This window comes from Ruditapes philippinarum, unplaced genomic scaffold, assembly GCF_026571515.1.
Source record: "Ruditapes philippinarum isolate M1 unplaced genomic scaffold, ASM2657151v2 ctg2443_1_1_1_1, whole genome shotgun sequence".
Lineage (NCBI taxonomy): Eukaryota > Metazoa > Mollusca > Bivalvia > Venerida > Veneridae > Ruditapes > Ruditapes philippinarum.
Genome location: NW_026863266.1, coordinates 52,833 through 75,440, shown reverse-complemented (window position 1 = coordinate 75,440; position 22,608 = coordinate 52,833). Strand labels below are relative to the sequence as shown.

At 31.9% G+C, this 22,608-nt stretch overlaps 1 protein-coding gene across 4 annotated transcripts; it reads right to left on the bottom strand.

Annotated features, from left to right (window-relative positions):
• Positions 1-1,296: 1,296 nt before the first annotated feature.
• On the bottom strand, positions 1,297-16,103 carry LOC132721653 (uncharacterized). 4 transcript variants are annotated; one of them, XM_060705983.1, is made up of 2 exons: positions 4,986-5,284; positions 1,297-4,064 (listed from the first exon to the last, which is right to left on the bottom strand). In XM_060705983.1, the coding sequence occupies exons 1-2, from the start codon at positions 5,064-5,066 to the stop codon at positions 2,361-2,363; spliced, it is 1,785 nt and encodes a 594-aa protein (XP_060561966.1). In that variant the 5' UTR covers positions 5,067-5,284; the 3' UTR covers positions 1,297-2,360. The 4 variants fall into 4 exon arrangements, with proteins under 4 accessions (XP_060561966.1, XP_060561969.1, XP_060561967.1 ...); XM_060705986.1 differs by lacking the exon at positions 4,986-5,284 and adding an exon at positions 16,022-16,103 and having other exon boundaries at positions 1,298-4,064; XM_060705984.1 differs by lacking the exon at positions 4,986-5,284 and adding an exon at positions 14,175-14,350 and having other exon boundaries at positions 1,298-4,064.
• Positions 16,104-22,608: the final 6,505 nt, after the last annotated feature.

Genomic DNA, 22,608 nt, shown 5'->3' with positions numbered 1-22,608 from the left:
CCGTCCGGTTAGCTCAATAGGTAGAGTGTTGGACTGTGAATCGGGCAACCCAGGTGCGATTCCCGGACGGCGCAGATCACTTTTGTTGTGATTGATCATGAAAATCCCTTCTACGGTCATTCGCACTGTACCTCTGCTCTGGCATGTATAGAAGTTTCAGTTCCTTGCAAAAGTGAAGGAAAACTAGTACTGGTAAACTACTGATAGCCTGCCCAGGAACGATGCAGTCTCTGGCCTATGCTGTGGTGAATTGAATGTGGCTTACCGCCGTGGTCCGGAGTGAAAACTACAAACACCACCACATCAACAAAAAATTTCCTTTAGGTCACGTAACCTAGTTTGAAGTTAAAATTACCTAAAAAGCATTATGTTCCTTCCAGTCTAATCTTTTTTATTTTTGTAAATATCATGTATGTAAATATGTTCTTATGTGACGAATAAAATATGTTTTAACCAAAATTACTATTTATGCTATAGAAAAAACATAATTATCTTTACCGGTCTTTACATTTTTAGATTTTTAGCACAACTACCTAATTAGTTAACCATGTAATTACAATATATCAAAACAGAAAATAATGTCTTAAAATAAATCTCTTTTTTCTGCTATCATTTGTTTCTTTTTTTAAACTGCGAGTTATTTCAATTTTAAAATTATGATGTCTCACAGAAGAAAACGCAAAACGTGAATTAGCCTTACAGTGTACAGCGATATTACTTTATGACTGATTCTCTCTTTTTAAAAAGAAAAAAAAACAACGAAAATTATGAAGCCAATTAGCTATAGAGTTCTTTTCATGCTTAGATAGCTTTACTTTGTGTCGCGAAACAAACCTGAATGTCTATGCTTCATTAACATAAAATATACTTGTGCTTTCTCTTAAAATATTTGTCACCTTTAAAAAAATAAAAAAAATTTAAAATATTTCCAGCAACAAAAGTTATTTTAAACTGAAAAAAACTTAAGTAAAGATTTTATTTTATCTTAAAACTTCTTTGTAATGTATGAACGAGATAGCTGTTGGTAAAACGTCATTACGTGAACATTACGTCAAATACGTGACATAGCTCGAGAAATCAACTAACTAAATCAAACATTTCGAAACGTTCGTTACCGACTATATGTTAGATATATCCATGTAAAATATGTAGTATCGGTTTTACAACAGAACTGAACAGAGCAGAACAGTTTTACAACATTTATAAAACGGTGTGATTTGATTGGATATCAAACATTTAGCAAAAGAATGAAAAACGAAAACATGAGAAAAACACAATAAGGCTATTGACAATGGCTTTAATATTACATGTAACAGGGGAAAAAAACAGAAATATATCACTAAACATGTATAATTACACTGATAAACTAAATGCTAAATAATACCGCCCAATTTTACATTTGTATTTCATAATCATTGTCAAATTTCACTCTAGTTTAAAAAGGTAAATAATTCAATATTTTGATGTTATTCAAATCCATAAATAAATAATATTGTTTTTTTTTCTTTCTTTCTCTCCTTCTTATTCGTTGGGTTGTGCAAACACACCAGACTAAAATTGATTCGTTAAAACTATAGGGTCAATCTTGGACCCGGCAAAAATAAACAAACCGAGGCCGCAAATATTTTAACCTACATTGAATAACCAGGTTAAACCTGTCTTTTTAGAAAATATTATCTAAATATCTGGATCTAAACGTTAACAATCATTTAATCCATTTAATATTCTTTTCAATAAAGATTGAAAATTGTATTTTGGGATCAATGATTATACTATATTAAAAGCTATTAATGTGTGGCTTGTGCCAATAAAGAAAAGTACACTCTAGACATCAGAATGTACAGACATAAGCAAAGTATTTCCTACACATCTAAATTAACTGTACCCGTATTTTGTGCGCCTACACATTACAGCTTTCCTAACTTTTGAACAAATTATAATAATGTGTATTTTTTCAAATATCTAGCCAGTTTGATAAACTTTGCACTCATCAGATGGTGTCAAGTGGGCATTTAAACATAAAAAATATGAATATTGTTTCCTATAATGGGGCACTATGGACTGAACTTTGATACTTGCTTCTTGTTTAGTTGGTAAATGTGTTGGGTTTTTTTCTGGTACAATCTATTATAACGTAGTCCTCGTGTGTAAGAAAATTGGACGATAGTATCCCTTTGAATTTAACTTATGAGACAGAGACACATATCTACTGCATACATGGAATATTCTTTTTTTCTCATTTTGATTGGAGTAATAGTTAGAATCTAGTTAATTATATAGCTAAGAAGAAAAGCACGACTATATCCTCAGCGGAACAGCAGGTAATCTTATTTAAATGATGATTTTCCAATTCTTTGCAATTATTCAACTTGTTCTATCGTTGTGCTTGGGTCCATTTGCCATTGACTAGCTATTGAATTGAGAACGTTCTGTCGTGATTGCAACTTACGAATTCGTTCTTGCCGCACAATCTCGTGAGAATCAGACGAATTCTCGTTCTGCATATTTTGCAACGCCCTTTTACGGGCAACTCTTGAAAATGTCAATGCAGCACGAACTATTTTTGACACTGAAACAAGTTTATTAGTGGCCAGAGGTTTATCGGGTTTAATTTCATTCATCAATTTATCCTGTCCTTTTTGGATTTCCTCAATATCAGCCGAAATACCGAGGGATATACTTGGCCTATGACTAGATACAAACGATCCAGTTCTTGACATTGGCATGCTTATCATACTTGACGCAGATCCGGAATCCCTCCGCGTCCTTCGACTACCTTCTACATATGAACTTAAGTCAGAGTTCGAAGATTTGTAATGATTTCTATTCGACGCGTTACCATTTATACTAGATTTTGCGGAACGTTTCCTTTCTAATTTCTGTCGTATACGATTCTGAAATTTTAAAGATAATTCTGAACGCATTTTGTTTTCTATAGCTGCCGTACAGTCAGTTTGGTCTTCCTTCTCACTTTCAGAAACGCCGTCTGTGTCATTTGCGTTTCCGTGTAATTTGTCATTAGTTACGTCATCAATGTCGTCATCTTCATTACCTTCCTGAACCGGGCATAATGTACTTAAAGATGCAACACTGTGATCTCTTTCCATATTTGCACTCGGTGGTTTCAAAGATGAAGAAGGCGTGGTCAAATAATTATTTACCATCACTGGTGTTTCAACTGGCCTACTATCCAAGAGTTTTTCAAAGCTCTGTCCTGTTTTGATATAGATGCTATCCTTTGTTATCAGAAATTGAGACTGGTTGTTATTTCTAACATTTGCAGACGCGGGTCTCTGTGGTATAGACGAATTTCCGGACGATGGTCGAATTCTTGGCTGTGCGGTATGCGGTCTTACCCGCTTTTTCTTCTCTACTTCAGTATCGTTATTTCGGGTTGAAAATGTCGGGGACGACAAAGATTTTAATTTGTGTTTGGTATCATTGCCATTTACCTGTGGTTTATGACAAACCATTGTTTTGTAGCTTTCGATAATTTCCGATTCCCATTTTTTAATGTCAAAAACCTCTGACGTGTCATTCGGATTATCTTTCAGAATATCACAAGGAGAAGATGCCTCATTGGTCAAAGTACTTTCATTATCAGCAAAAACGTCATCGTCCAAATCTTCGAGCTTCCTTGGCGGAATAATATCATAATCTACGGATTTTTTCTTCAGGTACTTCTTTCGTTTTTGTTTCGCGCGCTCTAATTCGTGTTGCGTAATGAATTTGTTTAGCTGTTTTTCACACTCTCTCCATTCCATCAAGCGTTTATTGCTAAGTTTGAGTCCTTGCATGTAGGAGGGACATTTTTCAAAGTCTGTGTCTTTTTCATTTTTTGGAGGAATTCCAAGATCACTCGCACCGGAAGTCTTAATCACATTTCGGAATGACTTTGTTATAAACCTTTTTTCTCGATCGATTTCATAGTTTAGTCGCACAGTTTCTTTGTCGTAATGCTTGTAAGTAACTTTTAACTTGTGCGTCTCGAGCCGATTCCTGCGCTCAGCGCGGATGAATTTTTCACTACTCATTTGTGGAGGCATTTCAGAACCGTCCAAAATCTGGAAAATAAATATATGATTATTAAGATTTAATGTCTGAAACTCTTAATACTTTTACAACATGAGAGTTCTGTTGTCGCATCGATAACTAAATATTCTTGTCAAAATATCCCAAACGACTTCTCGGCAGACGAACATCCAATAAAAGTTTGTGTATAAATTTATTTTTGAAATATATATTCCCATGCCCATACAACAACCTAACTGAACGTTCATTGAAGATGAGAATAACAAGCCCGCAAAGATTATTATTTAATTTTTTTACAAATAAAACAATGATCTGCAATGTTACTTTATTTCGATTATCATTACGAATAAAAAATATTGAACAACATATATATGTAAATATAAGGTGACTATCGTGTCATAATTTTTTTTCATTAAGTTGAAAATCTACAATTCTAATTTCATATGTCATGTCTTGTTTTTACAAACCTTAATAAATCACATTTCAAACCATTCTAAAGTTTTAAAATATTCTCTTTCATACTTTTTTCTACAAACGATGTTAAAATATCTAATAAACTTAAAATAACCGCGTGATTCACACAAATGCTATCACGGCGATTTTGTTCAAAGTTATTTCAAATCAAAATTAAATACCAATCATTATGAAGTCCGTTACACGAAATATTAATAATTTACGACAATATTATCAAATCATTCACAAAATGAATAGACGTCATTCGGTCCAGTTTTAAGCGAATATTACTTTATTAAAAGTGAATTATATTTCAACAATGAAAGAGCAATCACTTCATATCTTGGTACAAATGGATAAGTCAATTCTACTTGTCCAAAAGGCCGGTCAAACTTTGGAGAATAATGTTCTTGCACTCCGTATTCGTAATAATCAAGTCTACTTAAATGATCAAATCCCATCGTATACACTCCATTCATAATCTTTGTACTAATATTTACCTCCATGCATACACAATTAAAGTTTTCTTTTTGTCCAGTATCACTATATTGACTCTGTTCACAAAAAGCTCTATTTTCCATTATAAACTCTCTTTTTAAGAAACAAAACACCTTTTATCGTATTTCAAAGAATGACATGGTGGCCATTTTAAAATATTTGCTTTATTTTTGTTCTGCTTTTCAAAGCGTCTATATGATTTATGGCAAGTTTTGTGCCGTTAATTTGTCGCACTTGAATCCGAGTTTACAAAAAAAAATGACAAAATATGATCAAATATCGTTTAAATGTTCACACAAATTATGACAAATTATGTACCGCTTTGCGTAAATGTGTTAATTTTGTGTTGTAAATATTTGATACTGTTGCAGCATATTTAATAACTCATGCTAGACTTCCAAAACACGTGCGCAATTTCATATGTTACGTAACGATAATCAGTTTTCCTTATTTGCATAGGAATGAGTATTCCTTTCATTTGTTAATAAGCGCAGTTTGTGTATGCATAGATACAGGAGCACACTATTTTCTTTAATATATGATCCTTTGTAACGATCGCTTGTAGTTTCTTTGAACCAGTCTTGAGCCCGCTTCTGGGAAATTGCAAGTACTGGTGACATATGAAGAAACATGCCTCGATCTCACGATTTTTCGGCTGAGAGGTAGTTTCCGTACCCCCTAGGGCACCGCTCCCCAAGAGCAGCAGCATTAACAGGCAATATTAATTTTTGAACGGCATGCTATAGTTGTATGCGTATAGCAAATAATATAATTACACAAAGTTGAATATGGTTGATAATTAACATGTCAATACTTAAAAAACATATCTTCAAAATTATAACTATAAACAGATAAAAACAGTAGATACGAGTAAAGACTGGCAGACTGTTTTTGTTATAATTACTGAATAATGGTCAACAATAAAAAGATCTACATTGGTAAGTTTGACAGGTTACCGTATGTCCCCAAAAGTCATGCATTTCCGTAAATACACAAGAAATTTCTCGTAACTTTTGTATCAATTAATGAAACATATTACCCGGATGTACATCTTAATGATTATTTATATAATATTAAATTACCGCTCTCATAAAAACAAGAGAAATATGTAGCAGAAAGCAGACGAAACGTAACATTATATTAATACTTAAAGAACAACTTTCTTATTCTAAAAGTATGGCATTTTTCCTGTCAGTATTCAAACTTGCACAATAATATCATTCTGTCATTCAATAGATATTCTATTAATCGATATAATTAGTCCATACTTTAACTTTGAAAAAAAATGTTTGAGTGACATTGCCGAATAGGGAAACAACAATATTATCATTATCATCATAACATTTATAAAACAACACCATTATCATCCTAATTATTATTATTATTATTATTATTATTATTATCATCATGTTATCATCATATTCTATCAGCATTTCATTACATATTCATTATAACTAGTATAACTATTGACAAATTTTAACGAAACAATAGACAAATAATGATGCACGCGTTGTTTCAATAATAATCCATTATAATGACAGAAAAGAAAAATTCCTCTCAATAAAATACAAGGCTTGTGAACTGTTGGTATTTACTTATAAATGAATAAAGTATGCTTCCGGTAATCTAAATACATTACTGAATCTTTACTTTATTTTCTGTTACTATCATAATAAGCTTTCCTCATTGAATAATAGAAATTTTTATGTTTCATTATCTTAAAGAAATGTTTATGTAATATCGAAAGCATTCATCAAATTAGTGTATTGTATAAAAAAATCAATTTTGTTATTTTTACGGAATTATAACCGTTTGGTGTATAAGACACATCTGTATTAAACGATAACATTTAGTTATATAAATAAACACAAACCTGCTTACTTCAATAAAAATAGAAAAAAATAGATATCCTCTGGCACAGTAACCCTCTTAGAAAATTCTACACTTCTTCAAAAAATGTATGGTTTAATCCTTGCTTCCATTGCTATAAAACGAACTAACATAGTAAATGTGGAAACTAACGAAAACACAAGAGCGTTTGGTTAACCTATAATTATGAGTGAAATGCAAATATTGACTGTATAAAATTTGTAAATGGTAAAGACATGCGGTGAAAAGAGTGTCAATTATCGACTACTTTATACAATTTTCCTTTTAAATGTAAAGTATTCTCAATTATTCCACACGTGACCTTCAATGTTTCATTTCGAACCCCGCAATAAAATCGTTTTTACACCTTCGATCTTTTAATACTATATCCCGACTAAAAGAAATACACTATAGAGAGGAAAAATAAAAGATATACCAACGATATACAAATAAACATAATAATACAATATAATACAATATAATAAATAAAATATAATGGTTGAAATAATTTTGTTTGAATACTTCGTTTAGAATGAGGTAGAGTTATTTAACATTAGTTAATAATTCGATGACGGATGGGTAGAAATTTGAATGAAATTTAAAATGATAGCATTGTAGGAAAACCAATAAAAAAAGTACGGCATGATAAAATGACGAATGATAAAGAAAAAACACCATTAGTCCTACATTAAAAGCCAGTAAAGGTTGCGTTGTCCAATAAAATTTATTGTGTCTGACAGAGCGAGAAATCTGTCTCAAGAGGATATTATTATAAGCTGTGATAAAGGAATATCACAAAAGCGCCCAAAAACGAATTATCTAACTAGGGAGTGCCCTTTTTTCTGATATTAACTTCAACCTTTTACTTATTATGAAAATTAGATTTGAAATTAAAATAAAATTTAAGTTAGGAGAAAATGAGAAAATGTTTGTTATTACATAAATTTGGGTATTTTAATACTTAAAAAAGAACCTTTTCTTGTAATGAAAATAAGATTTAAAATCAAAATAAAATTTAAATTAGGAGAAAATGAGGAAATATCGGTTATTACATAAATTTTGTGTATTTTGATACTATAAAATTATTGAAACTTAATACGTTTAGGTCTTTATACATACTCGTTGTGATATACATAATGAGCATGTTTATGACCATAATTTAATACCCTCTTTTCCTTAACTCTATCAATTTCAGTTGAAATAGCTTAAATTAACCAGGTGCTATCAATGATATTTGTTTTCCGTCTTTTTTTAATAAAAAGAAAGGCATTTTTCAGATAAGAACTACCATTTTTGTAACGTTCTCTTAACATAAAAAGAACCCAACGCAGCACTTTTATTCCAAAAGTCTATATTCTGAACTAACCCTCATAAATCGTATTATCAAGTTTTATATATTAAAGTTTTATGCACACCTTAAAGACATAACCATATATAATATAATTTAGCCGCCCATTTTTCAAAATTTGTTACGTGAAAAGTTTTTTAGATGAGGAGATAATGGGCTTGTCTATTATATAAGGAATGGACCTGGGACATTAAAATATGTGAATAGGCCTAGAACAATGTGGCAAAACTTTGACATGTATTTATATGAATGGTTCTATGCTCTAAGCCAGTAAGATCCAGTTATTAAATAGGATGATTAATTGCTATCGTCAAAAGATATAAGGATATTTAAAGTTATACTATGCTCATCCTTTAATAAAATACTCTTTCTTTTGCAGAAATTTATTGAAATCTAGGAAATTCTTTCAAAATATGTATAATTTGAAAAGGAGAATGCACACACTATGTTAGGGAAACTACATTCACTATTATTGGTCGAGTTAAGTTAGTCCTCTTTTTTTTTTTAAACTACCAGTTTTTAAATGACACTATGTATTCATATTGTGTTTACCTATTGTTTGTAGAGTTTATAACGTAACAAGTTTTCACTGCGTTTGCTGAAAAAGATGTTTATTTTACATTTAAAAAAAAACTATATGGGAGTTAGCAATATTTTCAAATTCAAAATTTTGAGCATAGTGTTTCTTTAAGAGCGAGGTGCCCGAGAAATTTAAGTGTCTATCCGACAATACAGGACTCATGGATCCGAGCTCTAGCTTGCTCCATGGTCGCTCATAAGACACCACTGGTAAGTCTAGTAAACTGGCCAGAAAAAGTTTAAATAGCTGCAAACTTTCTATACAGAACAGGGTAAACATAGGCGTGTATAAACCTGAATATATTAGCAAAGCTGCAACACGTTTAGTTCAAAATATAAATAACCAGCGTGAGTAACACCAGATGACTTATTTTACAATAAAACACACACACACGCACGGACGCACGCACGCACGCATAAACAAACGCACACAAACGCACGCGTTCGCGCACACATTTATTAAGTCCAAGCACAATATATTTTTATATATATTGGTAAAAATATCCGGGGTTGCTTACACAGTCAAAATATTACACATTGGTCTCCATAACGCAACAAATACATATGACGTGCATTTCTTCTTATCCAAAGGATCAAAGATCACAATAAATTGCACAAAATGTCAGCATAGCTTACCTAAGGTTTATAATGACATAATATGTCGAAAATTATAGACATACTTTATACCTAGTATTTCATTTAGATAGCTCTTCTGAATCATCAAGTTGATCAAAGTTCGGATCTGGAGTCTAGGATTAATCCTTGTTTCAGTATCTTTAGATTCGTACATGTATGCAATTTGCCTTCATTTCTTCCAAAGAAGAAATTTGTGGACAACTAAAGATGCAATTTTGGATATCATTAATATACGCTGCGTGTAGCATAAAAACCATTATCTGGGCATTGTTTTCGTTAGTTGAAACGTACTTAATGGAACCGAATATGATTAGCCTTTGCTACCAGTATACATGTATAGAGCCGGACCAATCTGCAGATTCGTGCAGTCTGGCCTGTCTCTATACCGTTGCTTGACCAGCTTCAAATGTTCCTCTTCGTGTGCTTAAAATTGACAATAGACAGTTACAATAATGGTAGCTGGACAGGTCTATTAATGAAATTCAGCAGGTTAAAGATTAACTTTATTATCTAGTCACTCTCTTTAATATAGTATCTAATTCCAATTATAAAGCAATGAACTTCACCTTTCATGAGCACTTACGTCTTGCTATTCAACACTGTCGTAACTCGAGTAGGACTCGAACCATCGATTCTCAGGTTGGGATATAGACGGCCTAACTATTAGGTCTCTGTTCCTATGGCGTTATTCTTTCTTTTATGACTAAGGGTCCGAACTTGTAGGGAAAATGTTTCTTTTAATGTAACAAAACTAATATCTTTACTTATACTTCACACTCGTATTTTAACAATGGTATATACTGTTTTCCCTCGTTCTTTCTTTCATTGAGGCTTCACTTAACTATAGATAATACATCAGTCGGTATAAAAATGGTGAAATAATATCTTCACGGGCTTTATTAAATATTTTATTTCTTTGCAAAAGTGTTTTATAAACCGTTATCTACACACAGACGAATTTTAAAAAAATGTTATTTTATGAGGATTTGCGTACTTTAAAATCTCTTTAAACTGTCTGTTGTATTATAAATCACTGGGTATGATTAAAGTTTCTAAGCCTTAGACTTACATTTTTGTTACAAAGCAAATACGAGGAGAACATTCAAATACTGACGAGCCCAGGTCAGAAGGTCGTCTTGGAAGGAACGATTTATTTCTGTTGAATGATGGCACTCAAAGGATACCATAGATATTGAGAATCATTAATTCTTAATATCTCATGATATAAGCAGAATGTTCGTGCGTTGATACACGGGCAGACAAAGTTACTCGTGCAATTACAAAACTCGTTAAAAAAATCTTATATTACTGAAAAATACACTATATGTACGAGTATAATTATAATTATATGAATTTCAGAATGTGAATAATCATGTTGTTTTTATTTTCTTACGATCATTTCTTAAATCAATTTTTACAAAGGATACCTATAGATGCATAGCCGACTGATTTAAAAGAATTAAAGGGACTCCACTGAGGTTTTTTGACATGTTGGGACTGAAAATATTTTTTTCCAAATAAATGTACAATTTGATGTAGGTTTAGACCACTGCATTCTACATCGTGTTAACATTGAAAGGAATAAAATATGTTTAAACTTAACTAAACCACTAATCTTTGTGCAAAATTTCAGATCATTCGCGCACTTCGTTTTTCCAGAATAATTATTCAAATTGTAAAAAAATGACCCAAAATGAAAAGCGTTTAAACGCTTTTCACTCAAATCGGGCTAAGAAAAACATAAAAATACGATTTTCAATTTATATCATTATTATATAAGTGCTCATTTATGTAAGAAATTCAAATGTTATGTTTTTAGGATTTTAAACCTCGGTGGTGTCCCTTTTAACACATTAAGATTAATGTCCTGTATTTTTATGTGAATTTTCACGATATTCTTCAATTTAAGATATTACAAACCCTATTGGCAGCATTCGCAGTTAATTTAAGGCATATTGTAATTACTTATTAAAGCAAAACGAGCATTTGTATCCGTAAATATGTCAACATGTTTCATTGATCGTCAATGTCAAAATACAGTGTAATATTTCAACCACTTTCTAATATTTTGCATGAATTCTAGACTTTTATATACAAATGAACTTGGTTATCTTTGAATTGTTGTGCAATTTAATGAGTATTAGTCCTATCTAATGTATTTCATGAAAGCACTTATTACACATTCGAAAATAGAGACAAACGGAATCCCTAACGAAGACCCAACACGGCAAAATTGAAAAATTTGCAGGCTCGATTTGATTGGGCCCGTTCATGAAGCCATTCTTAGTCCTAACCCTATTGTCGGTAACAGGCCAGTTCAGGTTGAGCCCATACCTTAAACAGGAAATATACATGTATACCAATTAACTGACGAAAATATCAAATTTAACTATCATTTTTAATGATATAAAATCCTTCAGTTACAAAAGTTTAATATTCATTTTGAAGTGATATTAATAATGAGTCTTAAGCCGTTTGTAAAGACACTCTTATCAAATTCACCTTTTCTGGGGAATATTAAAATATAATTACATGTATACCCATGCTCTCTTTTAAATGATCTAATACATTTTGTTTTCCGTCGATTCTTTTGTTTTGAAAATTGTAAAGCAAGTTGGACGTACATGATACATGTACATTATCGTAATTAATTCGTTTTAAAGCTTCATGCCTCAAGATGAGACAAATATTTCAAGAAAAATAAAACTTGATAAAAATTTAAAATCTTAATAAAAGTAAAAAAAAGATTCAAAATTCAAGGAATAATTTATATGTTATGTACGATTTATGATTGATTTGGCAGTAGAGTATTTATCACCATATTTATACTGCGTGACTAACGCAGTAAGGGCATTTTTGTGACCCTTGGTTGGGTGATTTACCTGGAATGTAACTGCCGTTTGCAACGTGTAAATTATTTACATCGTTTACTTCACAATATTGTACTTTTAAATACATCTTTAAAAAATATTAATGAAAATTATCTTGAATCTGGAGGCATGCTGCTTTAAACAGTTTTAGTTTATGCTAAAGGTTGTTTCGTTCCTATATTCATAGTAATTTTCAAAATTTAGAAACTGAATGTTAAAAATAACGAATATTTGTCTTATCAGATGTATTTCACGGAAACAGGTATTTCACACGCGACAAGCCATTTTAACCCTTAGTCATGCTGGCGGTAACAGACAAGTGCAGACCAAGATTAGCTGGCACATTCATGTTCTGCACTGTTCGCTATTCAGTCAGTACTACGTGTAATTTATTTTTTTTTCCCTAAAATGATGAATGGTTTGTCCTGAGAATGAAAGCTGGACTAGTCCATTTAAGATATTTAGCGTGGTAAGTATTAATAAGAGCTTCATATAAAAAATTGATAATAAATACTGAAACAATAAATCCAGAAACTATTCGCACTACGTATATGTTAGTGCTGGGACTACTTTAGGTCCCAGGTGCCTGTTTATTAGGTTAAATGTTAACAATTAAGATCCCATAGGCAGTATATAATCACCTATATTGATAAATTCTATTCCATGATCATACAAACAGCTCGTGTATGAAGCTTCATAATTAAACATGTATAAGAGAGTAATTTTGCTTTGAATTTGACCTGTCCATCTTGGAATTAGGGAAGGATAAAACGGAGTAACTGGCAGTATACATATATAACAGTACAGTCTGGTCAGGCAAACCGGATGTACAGGATGATATTAGCTTTATATTTGTTGCAGAGACAAAATCAGTATCGCTAGCGTCATGAAAAAGGCTGTTATAGTTAACAAGAATTTCTTTGAATTAAATAAAATGAGAATGAAAGTTTCGATTTTTAAACAACGCGAGTCGTCACGTACTAAACATTCGGATTTTTTTTTATTTTATTGGGTTTTACGTCACACAGACACAGTAAACGTACTAGCTTTACTGGTGCAGGAGTCCTCAGCTTTCCTTCCGTGCATTATTTCAGGCACGAACGGGCACCTGAGTAGAACCACCGACGTTCTGTAAGCAAGCTGGATAGCTTCCTCACATGATAGAATCCAAAGTCCCTGTCGGGATTCGAACCCACAGCGGTGAGGGGGCAAGTGGTTTGAATTCAACGACCTTAACCACTCAACCCCTCGGATTTTTGATAATAAGGACAATGATAATATGTTTATGATATAGTTTAATGAACAGAAGATTTATTAATGATTGATATAATAATTATATTGATAATGATGATAAAATTGTAATATTTATAATTATAAAACAGATAATTATGACTACACTGATAATATGATTGATTTAGACGGATTGTAATCATTATTATAATGCAATTAACAATAATAATAATAATAATAATAATAATAATAATAATAATAATAATAATAATAATAATAATAATAATAATAAGAATAATAATAATAATAATAATAATAATAATAAGAAGAATAATAATTGTACAAAAATGAAGAAGACAGACAGACAGACAAGAAAAACAGAGTGAAATGGTTAAAGTGAAAATATTTTTTATCTATTGTTTTAAAGATTACATCAATGATAAAATGCAATTGATAACTAACATTTTTATCAATAAGTATTCTTATTAACCAAATAAATTGAATAAAAAAATACCCATTGGAATATAGAATCACCAATTATCAGAAGTATAAACTTATACCTTAATTAGAAAATATATAACAATTAACTGATGAAAATATCAAATATATTTTTCATTTTCATAATGTTAAAAAAGCGAGAAACAAAAACCTTTACTTACAAAAGTTTAATATCCATTTTAATAGTTAAATCAGTATTCCCAAACCGAATCGATTTTGGTAATGATATTTCCGCTGATAGTAACATTGGTATAAACAGTTAAAAATAAAAAGCTTAATCGGGGATTTCGGAGTTCAAGGCAAATAGTGTGTTTTGTTGAACAATAAAAGGATCGAAGCGGTCTCATGCTAGATTAATGATTATCAGTAGGGCAAATTGTATTTGCACAGATTTACCCTGTCACCGTGATACGGGCATTTGTTTCATAAATTTCAAAAACTACAAGAAAATCAATTTTCGCTAGTTTAACATTGTTTACCCTTTTGAAATGTTATCAAATTCACTCGAAACATACATTATTTAGAGAAAGTAAATAAAGCATTTTTGAAATAATGAAATTTCGAATTCTTTGCGAATAGAATGATGTCCGTGTAAAGCGACCGCCAGTAAAAAGCGAGAAACAACGAGGGGTGCTTGGCAAAATCCCTATTAATGCTTTAAAACTGACCACATCCTTATGAGAAGAAAAAATGTTTGTTAAATAAATCTAATATAGTTTACTTAAAAGTTTAAGACATGTATGAATTATTTAAGATGCTCTGCATGCCTTAAGTATTTAAGCTAGCATTTTGCGGAATTAACTTCTTTTCCACGGTTTTATTACTGTTAGTTTGTTGTTGTTTGTTTGTTTTGTTGTTTTTTGTTTAGTTGTTGTTTTGGTATTGTTGGTGTTTTGTTGTTGATTTTTTGGTCATTTTTTTAGCGGGGGGGGGGGTCTTTTTTTTTTTCGTCTTTTGTCTTTTTTGTAGGGGTGGGTCTTTTTTAGGCGCTTTCAACACAAGATTGGTCTCACATCAGCAGTCAGTCCACCAAACTGGTTTTCCTGAATAACTAACAATTATAACCAATTCCTCCGCAAGTGTTCGACTACAAACCCCATACATGCTTTTGAAATCAAGGGCGAGAGACAAAATGGCCAGCGAGAATAATTGTCACGGGGAAATTTTGCAACGTTCGTGGATCTAACCAGCGGTGCGGCCCCTGGATTGCAAAGCGGAGAGTGCCTTCCTATTGAGCTAAGCGGGGGACTAACACAATTACTGCCCCGTTACTAAGCATGGGTCTATTTTTGTCTATTTTTCTTCATATTTTGATCCACTTGAGGTAATTTATGCTCATTGTAAGTGCCGCATGCTAGTTTAAATTATTTTATTTGTTCACTTGAGAATATTTTAACTACTTGATTTTTTTTAAATTTTCATAAAAATCAGGAAGCGTGCTGCTTAAAGGCTCATTATGCCTCAGAAATGCTTTCATTTTTATTAACCAAAAACCGTAAATTTTTGGTTAATATATTAATACAGTTTCCAAAAAAAAACATAATTATTAATTTGCTATAAACATGGACTCTCTTTTTTATCTTAAGTTCTGTTGGCAATTAATATAGTAATAGTGACTTAGTATTTTATATGGAAGTCAAAAAACTACTTTTTTACATTTTGCTACCTTTACGACATATAACTGCATGTTCGGCGCTCCTTTGTAATTGTTACACTTTATCCATTTTTTAAACATTATTAAACACAAGTTTGACGTTTCTAAAGAATTAAAAATATGGATTTCTGATACAGGTATAATGTGCCTTTAAGGTATGAGCCAGTTAAGTATGTAAAATTTGAATATGAAAAAAATGGCCAATCGTACTTAATATTTACGGTCCTTAACATATTTCTGCAATGACCGATGATATATATTCTATATCTGTCTTGGGGTATTTGTTTTTATTTTTGTGTAAACTGCCGGAGTAACTTAATATACATTAAGATAAATATGTTTAAATTTACTTACGAAAACGTATTTTTATCCTCCATTTTTTATCCTTTTGGCCACAGAAATATTTGAAAATTTAGCATCAATTATCAGGAAGTACATATAATCGGATACAACTATAAGGGCATATGTACACTATAATTGAACTTTTAAGGTTGCTAGATACTTCTCGCCAAATTAGTGGAAAAAATTCAAACGAAATTTATGAGACCTTTGCATGACTGGCCTTAATTAATATACATGTAATTATGTAATATTTTAAACAAATATACTGGTATATTTTTTTCAACAAGATAAACCAATGAGAGGGTCAGTTTTGTTTAACGGGAGTTGGTCTATAATTTAAATAGATAAATTGTTTATTATAGTGACATGTGCTACATGATACAATATTATGAACATATTTTTACAAAATAAAATATGTCAACACCCGCCCCAATGGGCCTATAAAGTCACCTCAAATAATAGACTAAATTAAGCAAATGCTACGGTATATTGTCAGCATGTTAATTAAGGATATGATGTAAATATATAATAAATATATAACAACGTTGATAGTATTTATTATCAGATATAACAACAAACCATAAAATAATCATATGAGCTGCCTCATGACAAAACCAACATAATGTGTTTGCCACCAGCATGGATCCAGACCAGCCTGCGCATCCGCGCAGTCTGATCAGAATCCATGCTGTTCACTATCGGTTTCTCGTCTTGTTATATGGTTGGTAAGCTTGTCGCAAACCGATTATGTTGGTTTTGTCATGACGCGGCTCATATGGATGGTATTAACAAGTGTGAGTACACGATCCGATATATTATGTATATATATAGCAGATAATAAATGATCTTCAACAAAATATTATTTTTTCACTAAATAAATGTTTCTAAAAAAATACATGATCTATATCAACATTTTTTTCCAAGCAATACATTTTATTGTATTAATCAATATTTGAAATTCTTATTCTTATTTTAGACCAATCCACTTAAAAATCACACCGACCCATCGCGCTTCGATAGCTCCACACGTGAAAGAACACAAAGTCCCTGACCAACTTCATTGAGAGGCAAATGGTTAAAGACCAGCAACTTTTAACACTCTGCAACGGAGCCTCTCCTCTTTAATGTAATAAACATATGAGGAAAATCGTGATTTAATCTATTTCATAAACAGCGATATCTGAAATAATCACTCACACAGTGACTTTCTAGTACAGTCCATGAACAGACTCAATCCAAACGGAGCATCTCTGCAACAATTTCAATTGTGTTGTTTTGGGCGTTCTAAAGGGATTCCGATTTTCTTTATTTAATGCGTAAAATGACCGAAAGAAAAGCAATTTTCTTAAAGGCATTTCACAATAATCTTTTTTTGCATTTCACTTCAATCCACTTTATCATAATATTGTATTAAATTTATATATGTTGTGTAACAATGTAACTTGGTAAACAATAAATATGTTTAAGCCAAAGACTTTTCACTTTTGAAACCATATGGTGTTTTTTGTTAGATCAACATAACTAATATGCAAATAAATACGTTATTATTACATCATTTTCTTTTTTCTTTTTTACTATCATTATTCTTACATGTGTCGATGAGCCTTAAATATTGCCATTGTTTGTCGACGGGTTATTAGTGGAATGTTGGCGATTGTTGAAGAATTGTAATAAAAACCCGTATCAATATTTCATAAGCCGCTTAAAGGTGTATCGTGCGAATATTATTTCGGAACATTTCATGTAGAATTAAGTGGTATTTGGGAGACTGTTGGGGCTCACCTGATGATTGATTATAGATTAAATGACCACTGTTTATATTGATTATTGTCTACAAAAATTGGCAATACGTCACGCGCGCGTCTCGAGCGTATCAGCCGGCAAAGATCAAATAACGATTTAAATGTTATGAACAGATATTTGATGACCGAGCTCACGTGCTGTAATAGCCACGTTTACATCGTAGAGTGCTTAAAGGTGAACAAATTGGTATAATTGCAAAAGTATATAGTAATTAAAATAATAAATAACAATATGAAATATGTAACAAAATATTTCGACCTAACTCCCACGAATACATCATAAAATATGACAAATACTTTCCGCGATATTTTGGCTATAACTGATTGTTTTTTTCTGGCAGTGTCCACAATAATAATTATTTAAAGCTAGAGGTCGGGAAAATCGACTTACATTTTAAATTACTTTTAACTGATTAAACTTTATAATTAAATTAATAATGTTTCAATATTTGTTCATGTTTCGGTAATTAATTGGTTAAGCCCGGGTTGTTTAAAGGCACATTATGCCTCAGAAATCCATATGTTTTAAGAAATGTCGAACATGGCAAATGAGAATTTTTTTTTGGAAACTGTAACAAGATACAAATAAAAAGTTTTGAGAAATGTAAATTATACTATTTCTAAGGCACAATGGACCTTTAATGACTTAATTCTTACTTGTTTGATAAACTCGTTTCATTGATCACTATTTTTATTCCGGAATTATATCAGAAAGAAAATTAAGAATATTTATATATAGCTTATCTTATTGATATTAAGAGCCGAAAATGAATGCCGTTACTTTCTGTTAAACGCATCTTAGCACAGTATATTTGCAGTAATCGAAATATTCAAATTGAAAAAAAAAATTCTGTGATAAAAAATCGTGATATTAATATCAATCAAACATAAGTACCGTATACAAAAAGCTAAATCTGGAAATTTGCTATCGGGCAGGATTTTATTTTTCTTTAATTAAAACCGCTGTGATTTGTCTGTAGAAAAAACTATTTATTTTTTGGTTGTAACAAGGGAGATAGTAAGATGGTAAGGTAACGTTGTACAAGTTTCTATATTTCGTATAGTTTTCATAACTTTTAGTGACCTGATTTTGTAAAATAATTGCCGCATGGTACAGAAAATAAACAGTGACCTTATGCCTCACATGACGCTTAAAGTTCCAATTGCTCGACACTGATATGTTACATAAGACCTATTATTTCGCTCAGGAAGCAAATTTAGTATTTATATTTACAGCCGACAATATGCCGTACAAATATTTCCGTAACTGATACGGGGTTTATTGTTTACCTAGCCTCCGCTGTAGATATATGGCTGAAAATCAACGTCACTAACGCATTAGCAGTAAACTGCGTGAAACAGAGCAAACACTTAATTCAACAGAAAACAAACACTTCAATTCTGACTTCTATTATTGCCATTTATCGACATAAGGACAATTTTTTAACTATATTTGTAAAATCGAATAGGTTTCGTAACCCGCTTTTAAAATGTTCTTGAAATTTGATATCGTCGTAGAATTACAAACAAAACTTAAAGCGGAAATATTTTTCTTTGCTATTCTACTAAATACAAATACATACAAGAAAAAGTAATTAGCCCTATAATGACGTTATTTCCAATGCGCAAGGTTATTAAACAGGGAAAAAAGAACAGTTTAGGTAGCGGGTTTATTTCGATGATAAAAATGCAAAAAGAACTATTTGGTATGTTTTAATTTCAACAGATTACTGATACCTTTATATTATAAATCTGCCGACTTTCAAACTATTGTGTTTGAAGGACAGAGATTGTGAGATTTCATAAATAATGTTATGCCCCTTCTAATGTATAAGATATGGCATTGACTTAATTGATATTACGTAACACACACAAAAAAGATAATTAGCATGACACTAACAAAATTAAATACAAGTACGAAATCATGACTTCTGCTGAAATCATGACGTCTGCTAAAATTACATACTTAAAAACAGCTATGTATTTTCACATTATGTACGCACTAGTATATATTATTTAGTCTTAACCCTTACAATCCTGAATTTCTGAAATGGATCTGTCCATCGTTCAATCTGGACGTAATCATTTGTAATTTTTATGAAACTTTTAAAAGATGTACTAACTGAATAGCGGAAAGTGCAGACCGTGATCAGAAGACACGGATATATACCACCGCCAGCATTCTTAAAGGCTGGCACAAGTGGGTAATTTAACCTTTTCCCTTATATAAGCGTGTTTCGACGGCTTTTTTGCACCCCCCCCCCCTTTTTTTTTGAAGCCTGAAACAGTGAAAAAGATGCCCTATTTAGGCCCCAAACAATGTTTTTCGTTTGAAAAATGTTGTTAAAAAAGTGATCACTTTTTCGGCGCCGTCCCCCATCCAAATGTTACATCAGGGGGTTGCCAGAAGGGGGATGTGCCCCCGTCTGTTTGTAGGGTTTGAAGGAGGCGGCAGTCCCCCTCATCGCCAAGAAAATTTTGAACATGTGACAGGCTTAAAATGGCCTCAGGTCGATCTTAGGGTAACTAGTAACCAACGCTGAAAAGCCTTTTACTCTATCTCAATTCATTGAGAAGTTGCAGCACTTTGAAATCAGTTTTGATGGAAAAAAACAATGCAAAATAGTGGTTTTTGGCAATTTTGAGACGTCCCCCGTTGCCATGGTAACAGGAAATTAACGAATGAGCATGCTGTTACAGAGGCTATAGTCTAGTCAACATTTGTGCCAATGAAGCATTTTTCATAGTTTCATAGCAGTTTGGACTTGTTACAGGAGGCTTTTCAATGAAAACGGCCATTTTTCCGATATGCTCATGGGGTAAAAGATTAATAGAATTGTCTACATTCCATATGTAGTCGACATTGATGTTAATTAAACATAAGATCTTACAACTCTAGAATCTAGAAGTATCATTAGTCATCTCGTACACTAATCTATTAGTATCATTACTTAATAATTTTGATAATCCTCATCATCACAATATTACCACCATCACACCGCCATCACCATCGTCATTATCATCGTCATTTTGAAATAAACGGACATTAACAACAATAGATTGTAATGGTATACACTTATTTTTGGCGGCAATAACAAACCCATACGGGCGACAAGGTAAAATGAACATAATTATAGGGTTTATTTTATTTATTTATCTATTTATTCTTTTTTATTGGAGGAAAAGGAAAGATACTGATTACAAGGGAGACAACTGTTATTTAACGCTATCCTATCACAGTTACCCCCCCCCCCTTGATTACGTGAAATCTCTGTTGTATATTTATACAAACATGGTTCTGACTCGAATGCTATTTGTAGAAATTTCACAATGAAGATGCCAAAATTAAGAATGTAGTCAAGAATACGTGTACAAGCATACTGGCCAGCCCCTATGTGAAACAGGTAATGAATAGTCATCAACAATAGACAACAAATTTAAGTTAACTGAATGCACTGGATTTTGTACATGTAGCTGCTAGTAATACTACAGTAACAGATTTGAAATGGTGTGTGGCCAGGGGATTAAGACAACTATCCCTCAAACCCGAGACAGTAAGTTGGAGCACTATCATAGTCAAGACCATGTTTCCTCATGATATGACACCAGAATGCAGGTTATTTACAGGAAGCAGGCATATGAAAGCTTAAAAAGTTGTAGGCTCTCATTTTAATCAAGCGCAAAATAATAAATAAGTTAAACACTTGATTAAAGTTGCCTGTCTCCAGATGAGGCAAAAATTTTCGACTGATTTTACAGTATTTACCACCATAATTCCACTGCATTACTTACACAGTAATGGCTGCTTTTGCATATTATGACTTCTTTTTTGTAATTTACCTGGATTGTAAATGCTGTCTGGGACTGTTAATTTCTTTATTGTTCTCTACACAATACTTTACTTTTAAATATATTTTCAAACTTTTCATAAAAATTAGCATGAATCAGTGGTGGTGGTGTTGGTAGTTTTCATTCCAGATCACCGCAGTAAGCCACATTGAATTTACCAGAGCACAGTTCAGCCAACTGTCATTCCTGATCTGGCTGTCAAGCAGTTTACCAGTACCTTCGCTTCCACAAGGAACTGAAACTTCTGTAAATACCAGATCAAGGTACAGTGGGAATGACCGCAGGAAAGATTTCATGATCAATCGCAACGAAAGTGACCTGCACCGTCTAGAAATCGAACTCAGGTTGCAAGATTCACAGTCCAACGCTCTAGCTATCTCTACCTATTAGCTAATCGGATGGTGCTAGGATCTGGTATCATGCTGCTTTCAACAGCATACCGGGTACAAAAGAAAAATGACAACAACACAAAATGTACATGTGTAAACTGTTTATGTATAATTATGTCAATGTAATGTTTACATGATACAATACACATAAATGGAATAACTCTTTAACAATGTAAGTCTTAAATTATACATTATTGTCTAACACCCATACACGGATAAACAAAAGCAGCACTATTATTGTCAGGAGCCGTCAAAAATTATACAGCCATAAAAAAAATCAAATACAAAAACCCTGGTAAATACATGGTCAGCATTTAACAAAATCAATTTGCAGCATTTGTTGTAGTTGTTGTGTTCAAAATTCAGTTTTTAATAAGCAGAGTGACATGAAATTCTTTTTTAAAAAATCTTCAAGTACATTACTTGTCAATCTTAGGGTAAGTTCAGCACTATTATTTAATTTACATAACATAATTATAGGCATTTTTTTAAATACTGTATCTAAATGACTATTATGAACACCTCTTTGAAAATAATGAAATAAATCTTAATTACAATA

What these genes read in the sequence shown, in the direction of transcription:
- LOC132721653 (XM_060705983.1), bottom strand. Translation starts at nt 5,066, where the DNA reads ATGGAAAATAGAGCTTTTTGTGAACAGAGTCAATATAGTGATACTGGA. An exon ending in TTAATTGTGTATGCATGGAG is followed by an intron (nt 4,065 to 4,985) that starts GTAAATATTAGT and finishes TTTATTTTCCAG; the next exon opens with ATTTTGGACGGTTCTGAAAT.